The sequence below is a fragment of the Ananas comosus genome, unplaced genomic scaffold (genome assembly GCF_001540865.1).
Source record: "Ananas comosus cultivar F153 unplaced genomic scaffold, ASM154086v1, whole genome shotgun sequence".
Taxonomy (NCBI): Eukaryota; Viridiplantae; Streptophyta; class Magnoliopsida; order Poales; family Bromeliaceae; genus Ananas; species Ananas comosus.
Window position 1 is genome coordinate 1 of NW_017893424.1, and position 7,212 is coordinate 7,212.

At 36.7% G+C, this 7,212-nt stretch overlaps 2 protein-coding genes across 2 annotated transcripts; one reads left to right on the top strand and one right to left on the bottom strand.

Moving 5' to 3' along the window:
- Nucleotides 1-215: 215 nt before the first annotated feature.
- Nucleotides 216-2,447, top strand: LOC109706016 (probably inactive leucine-rich repeat receptor-like protein kinase At3g28040; the record flags this gene model as incomplete). Its single annotated transcript, XM_020226821.1, has 2 exons — nt 216-1,707; nt 2,442-2,447. Coding segments are annotated over 2 exons (1,498 nt in total), but the record flags the coding sequence as incomplete, so codon positions are not given.
- On the bottom strand, nt 2,400-4,306 carry LOC109706015 ((+)-neomenthol dehydrogenase-like). Its single transcript, XM_020226820.1, has 5 exons — nt 4,197-4,306; nt 3,820-4,069; nt 3,347-3,391; nt 3,023-3,199; nt 2,400-2,927 (listed from the first exon to the last, which is right to left on the bottom strand). Exons 1-5 carry the CDS (start codon nt 4,229-4,231, stop codon nt 2,544-2,546), a joined length of 891 nt encoding a protein of 296 aa, XP_020082409.1. The 5' UTR covers nt 4,232-4,306; the 3' UTR covers nt 2,400-2,543.
- Between the last annotated feature and the right edge of the window lie 2,906 nt (nt 4,307-7,212).

The window sequence follows — 7,212 nt, forward strand, 5'->3', positions numbered from 1 at the left end:
CGTGGTTTTTGAGATTAGATCTCGAGAGTTTTTCAAAATCAAATTTGTTTGATTTCCTTTTCCGCTGCGTTTTACCGTACGCAATTTTCTAACATTATTGGGGTTATTTCAGAATATCATTTTTCTAACCTTACAAAGTTGGAGATTATCGACCTAAATTCCAACTCCTTTGTTTTAAATCTAAGCTACAATTGGGTTTCTCCTTTCCAACTCAGTTATTTGGACATCCGTGGCTGTAAATTAGGCAGATTCCCCTCATGGCTTCAGACGCAGAAGCCTCTAACCTACCTCGATCTATCTTCTACGGGCATTTCAGATTCAGTGCCAAATTGGTTTTGGAACTCAATGACCAATCTTTCAACTGTTTATCTCGCTAATAATGAGCTTCATGGTGTGCTACCCAACTTAATAAAATTCAGTGATGATGCGGATTTAATTATTGATTTAAGTTCCAACTTCTTTGAGGGACCAGTGCCCATTTTCCCCTCAAACACAGCAGAACTGGATTTGTCAAACAATTCATTTGTGGGTCCTATTCCTGATGGTATTTTTCAGCTATTGCCTAATTTAAGTGCACTTTTGTTGTCGATGAATAAAATAAATGGTGAAATCCCCATGTCTATCTGTAATTCACAATTCATTACCATATCAATCACAGACAATAATTTATCAGGAGAACTCCCCAATTGTCGAAATAATACTCGATTAGAAGTTTTGGAGCTTTCAAATAACAATCTCTTCGGAGGAATACCCAAATGGCTTTGTGAATTGCCTCGATTTCAATCCTTGCACCTAAGAGAAAACAGTTTATCTGGAGAGCTTCCCCCACTCTTAAAGACCTGCAAGAGTCTAGAAATTCTTGATCTTGGTGGTAACATATTTACAGGAAGGATACCAGCATGGCTTGGAGAGCTCTCGTCTCTTAAGATTCTTAGTTTAACATCAAACAAGTTTGTTGGCCAAATTCCGACAGAACTCTCTAATCTTACTGCTCTCCAAATCTTGGACCTCTCAAACAACAATCTTTTGGGGCCGATACCGATGAGCTTTGGCAACTTCATGGCCATGAGGAACCCTCATACGGAAATTGGATTCATCCTAAACAACACAATAGGTAATGCCTATGAGAATATGATATTGGATTTCAAAGGAAGAGCAGATCGATATGGTAGCATTCCTCTTTCGCAGATTATGATATTGGATCTCTCTAGGAATAGCTTGTCAGGAAGCATACCCTATGAACTAACAAATCTTCTTGGATTGTTGATATTCGACTTGTCGAGTAATGATCTAATGGGACAAGTACCAGCCCAGATCGGCGATCTGACGCAGCTAGAATATCTTAACTTGTCGAGAAACAAGTTATCAGGAGCAATTCCTTCTGGCTTGTCCAACTTAAGCTTTTTGGGCTTATTGGACCTATCGTACAACAACTTCTCGGGAAGAATTCCGACCGGAAAGCAGATGGATACATTCACGAATCCTAAAATATATGTCGGAAACCAATATCTTTGCGGATTCCAAATAAATGTGAGTTGCACAGGCAATGAAGGCGAAGCTGAAGGCCCGACAATTGGCCAGTCAAATCAAACTCCAACTAATGTTTCAGAAAATGAAGACAAAAATCGAAAAGAGATCTTACTCCTTTGCCTTATTACAATAGCAGGATTTGCCGTTGGGTTTTGGACTATTACTGGAGTTCTATTGGTAAGTAAAAGATTTAGGGTTTGGTGGTTCCAATATGTAGATAGCTTGTATGATAGTCTCTATGTAACCTCTAGAGTATACTTTGCAAGACTTAAGAAAAAAATGTCAAAAATAAACACAATTGATGGCTAAAATGTACTGATCTTTAAGTTAATCAACTTCGATAAAAATAAAAAGGCAGAATTCTCTTTTCTATATGCTGCCAAAAATTTCTCATTTGTACCAATTGGGAAAGCTACTCTTCATGTAGTTTTTTTTGTCTCCAGCTATCTTCTAAAATTTCTTCTTCTTCTTTTTTTCTGAGAGAGATGGGGAGGGTATAATAAAGCATTGAGAAAAAATTTATTCAGAACCAAGGCATCATCCATACAGCTAAGTGGATGGAACAAAAATATTCAGTGTTTGAGCGTTTGCAATAACTAGAAGTTGCGGAAATGTGACATATGTGATATTCCAACTCAGCTTGAAATGGAAGTATAAGATCCAGAAAAGAGACCCGTTGAATTATTTGATAAAAGTTAAGGACATTAATGGCCAAAATTAGAAGTTCAGGTGCCGGTTTGCCAAAGAGCTTAAGTATAGGGTTCTCTGTATATACTTTTTCAAACCTTAATGACAAGAAAATTAATTCATCTTACAGTAGAAAAAGTCAAGAGAAACCATATGAAATAACATGTTGTACTGAGATGAGATATGCAATATCAACTTTTGATCATGTCAATTGCATTAAACAGGTGTAAATTTATTATAAACCATACATAAGATACAAAGATCAACAAAGACCCAAAGAAGTTTAGAGAAAGGAACCTCATAATCTGATGTTTGATTGGAAATGATTACGCTACAAAGGATGATACTTTGGTCTGATCATAAAATAGCCCTGAAGGGCTACCGTCAGGAAGCAAAGCCAACATTACAGGTCCCTCCGCGCCTTCTTCAACCGACAATATACCCGAATTCGCATTCAAGTCCGTCTTAACGTAGCCTGGCTGAACGCAGTTTGTACAAATGGCGGGATACTTCTTCGCAATAATTCTTGTATATGCACTCATCGCCACTTTAGACACAGTGTAAGCCGACAACCTAGCCGGCCAGTTATTTGTTCTCAATTTCCCTTCCTTGAAATCATTCAGAAAGGATCGTACCATCTCATCGATTTTCTCTTCGGTCAAGCTATCGATGTCGCCAATTTCTTTCTGAATGCCCTCATTGGGGATTCGCTGAAATGGATTTTGAAAGATATCTATACGTCAGAATATTAGAGCGAGATTAAGGATAAGTACAAGTAGGAAAACACTTTTATGTCAACTCACACCTGTAGTTTGCCATAATAAGAGGAAATATTCACGATCCGTGGTGACTGGGATTTCAAAAGAAGAGGGATTAGTGCTTCTGTTACCCTCTTAGTTCCGTAGTAGTTTGTTTCCAAACATTCTTCTGCCTTTTCATAAGTCTCTCCAGCTGGTAAGGAATTGGTCGACTCTCCAGCCAACTGGCTCATGAGAGAAACTAAAGTTAGTAGCAGAGAACAAGAAATCACATGTTACAAATAATTGTACCACTAACGTAGCTGATTAAGTTATCGGCAATGTTTAAGGTTGTTTTGGAGTATTTATACAACACGAATTGATGAACTTACTCCTTGAGTCTCTGATGCCCTTCCGAGAACTCCGGCATTGTTTACCTGCAAACAGAGGGATCAAGTCAAAATCATATAACACACTAAAAGTATACCAAATGTAACAACCTTTCTTCTTGTGTTTTTTTTTTTTTTTTTTGAAGGGACCAAATGTAATAACATCATATGTAGAAGCAAGAGCCAATATAGAACCAAAGGCTTTAAGAATAATCATGTTTAAACATCACACAGTTGTAAAACTTCATTGTAGCAGTAAAGCACTAACTAGATATAAATTGAGGTCAGTATGTCATACAAAGAATTATATACTAATATAGTAATATCAATTACACCGAGGTGAAGAAACAGAAAAGTAAGAAAAATTGCCTTGAGCTAAAAAATAAAATAAAATAAAATAAAATAAAATAAAATTATTCGCACAATATATTATATTATATTATTATATATTATATTATATAAACAAAATTTCTCACCAAAATATCGAGTTTTCCGAATTGGGCGCGCACGAAATCGGCCAAAGATGCAACGCTGGAAGAGTCGGCGACATCCAGTTGGTGGAAGAACACGCCCGTCGTCGCTCGCGAATCTCGAAGCTTCTGAACGGCCGCCACGCCCCTCCCCTCGTCTCTGGCCGTTAGAACGACCGTTACCCGCTGGGACGATAATAACCGCCGACAAATCTCTAGCCCGATCCCCTTGTTGGCCCCCGTCACCAGAGCAACCCTATACATACACCGAAATTAAAGCGGAATTAAAACAACGGAAAAAAAAAAAAAAAAAAGAAGAAAAAGTAGTTAAGAAACAAAGATTTTGGGGGATTTGTGGTGGGAGAGTTGTTGTAATTTGTAACTTGTTTGGGGTTGGTTTGGGGAGTGGATTTTCCATTGTATCGTCGGAGAGGGTGCTGTTCGAGCTTTTGTGGAAGAACCGGGGAGGGTTGCTCAAATTTGCTTAGTTATAGTTTTAATGTTTCATTTCAGGCCTATTTGGCCCAGATTCAAAAAAAATTAATTTTTATATGAGTTATTTTTAATTTGAGATTGATTTGGTTTAAAAGTATAGATGTTATCTGGTGAATTTAGATTGAAAAAATTTTCTGAAGTGATTTTGTACATCTATCTTGACAAAAAAATTTGATGTTTGCCATAAATAATTTTTTACTAAAATTTTATTTTAAAATAATTTAAAATTAAAATTTTACAAAATTTAAAATGTTTTGAAATTTGAAAATTAACAATTAAAATTTAGAATGTTTAAATCTAGTTTTAGTTTCACATTTCAATTTAAAATCTAAAATTAGGAATTTAAAATTAAAATTTTAAAATTAAAATTTAAAATTTAAATCCAAAATTATAAAATTTAAATTTTAAATTTTAATTATAAATTCTAAAATTTCAAATTTTAAATATAAAATTTGTATTTACAATTAAAATAAAATTTTGAATTTTGAATTCAAAATCAGAATCAGATTTGAAGAAATAAGTTTAGCTGCTCTATTTTGGATCTCGAAAATCAAAAAATTGATTTTAAAAATTCAAAATCCGATTTTGAAAAAACGAGACAAACAAATATTCTATTAAGCCGAAAATTATTTTTAGGTCCAAAATTACTTTTCAAAAGTTGGTCCAAATACCCACATTGACCTTAGTCTATAAGCTTTTAGTAACTATATAAACTAGAGATGTCTAAAATATTCGATATTTTGGACATGATTCAAACACTATCCGGACTCAATTAAGGGCTTGTTTGGTTTAAGGGTGGAATTGGAATGGATAATGGAATGAGAATGAATTGGAATGGTATAATTGGAATGATCCACTCTCCCAAAACGTTTGGTTTATTTGTGGATTGGGAATTAGAATGAGTTATTCACATTTTATTGTTTGGTTCGTATAAATTAAAAAAATTATAGGATACTATAATACTAATTTTACTCTCAAATATAAATTTATATTATTTAAAATTTATGAAAAATATAATATTATTCTCTAATAAGTTTTTCAAAAAAAAATTCAAATTTATTTTTAAAAACTTTTATTAATGTGGGTTAGGAATAAGGTTTTGAGAGAGGATAGGGTTTTTTTTTTTTGATGAGAAAGAGGTGGAGAGAAGGAGGGTGAGATGGTCACATGAGTTTCGAGAACTTAGTGGGCTTTCAGAATGAAATCTCAATCCGAACTAGAAGACCGGAATCAAGTTGAAGGCTAATGGGTCATTCCCATTCCAGTCCGGAATAGGAATCTCAAACTGATTCATGCGAACCAAACAAAATTAACCCGATTTGATCAAACCGATTTCAATTCCATACTCAAAATGGATGAACCAAACAAGCCAAAAGTAGATAGTAGATGGGTAAAAAAAAATACCCATTTAAGTTTCAGTTGTTGGTTCGGACATCTTATATATTACCTAACTTGGACCTGATTAGGACCCGTTCTTTTGTTGGGTATGGTCCGTAATGGTTTCATATCTGAATCTTGGCTTGGACCCTGTTCGATAAAATATCCAATCATCAATAGTTGAAGTAAAGAGAAAAAAAAATTAAGAAGTTCGTAAAGTTAAAAAACTTGATTCTTATCTTTTCAGTGTATTGTTTCGGGCTTGTTTTTTTTTGAGAATAGGTAGCACGCTACCTGCTTCATTCATTGAAAAAGTGAATTAGGCTACAGGGGTGAGGCAACGAGGGCCTCGTCAACACGAAAAAAAATAAAAATTAAAAAAAAAATTAAAAAAANTTTTTTTTGAGAATAGGTAGCACGCTATCTGCTTTATTTATTGAAAAGGTGAATTATGCTACAGGGGTGAGGCATCGAGGGCCTCGTGAACACGAAAAAAAAAAAAAGAAAAAAAAAAGAAGCATATGTAGATATATATATATATATAAAGAGGGCTATTAAGGAAGGTCTATCCAAGAGTCAATCAGGAACTTGAGCCTACGCACCACAGTTACAGGGTCAAACTGTATGGCTCGAAAGATAGCGTCGTTCCTAGCTTTCCAAATGGTCCACCAGCACGCTGCTAACTCGGGTAGCCCGTTCCTCCTACTTAGCCCCCCATCCCTACGCCTCCACCTATCCCAGACCTCAAGAACGTCATCGCCCAATTCCCCCGGCATAACTTCTTCGAGTCCCGCGACCATTATATACCTGGTAAAGACGCATTGGGTGAACAGATAGTCCACTGACTCGTCATGAACCCCACACAGCGCACAAGTCGTACATCCAGGCCATCCTGTCAGACTGAGATTGACCGCCGTAAGTGTTCTTTTCTTAAGAACTAGCCAACAAAATACTTTGATCTTGAGTGGAATTCGGAGTCTCCAAATCAGGCTACCCCGTCCGTCTCTCGTGCCCCTGTCGTTCAACATGCGATAGGCTGATCGTACCGAGAATATATTATTATTATCCCATCTCCAACCTATCATGTCCTCAGTCTGTCCAATACAAAAGCTAGAAACTCTCTCTTTGAACTTTGAGAGGGTGCGGCGCGAACTCGGCGAAAGTAAAATATCCTCGCCCAGGATCCTACTCCAGTCCCAATCGTTGCCTTCAAAACAATCCCGGACCAGAATAGGTTTTTGATCCCTCTGTGTGAACAGCTCTGGGAAGGCCGCTTGGAGAGTGGTATCCCCGCACCATCTGTCAAGCCAAAAATCAACCGATGTCCCATTACCCAGTAGATAGTTGGTCCCCCATTTGAAGATTTCCTTGGTGGCAAGCACCCCCTTCCACCAGTGTGAGGACGGGCGGAAACCTCTCCCCTCCCACAGCGGTCTTCTTCTTCGGTAGTACAGGTCTCGGATGAGCTTGATCCACGGCAAATTGGATGCAGTATGAAATCGCCACCACCATTTGACTAGGAGAGCC

Coding starts and splice junctions, on each gene's coding strand:
- LOC109706015 (XM_020226820.1), bottom strand. CDS start 4,231: ATGGAAAATCCACTCCCCAAACCAACCCCAAACAA. Junction 4,070..4,196: donor CCCAAACCAACCCCAAACAA/GTTACAAATTAC, acceptor GTGTATGTATAG/GGTTGCTCTGGTGACGGGGG. Junction 3,200..3,346: donor GGGCATCAGAGACTCAAGGA/GTAAGTTCATCA, acceptor CTCATGAGCCAG/TTGGCTGGAGAGTCGACCAA.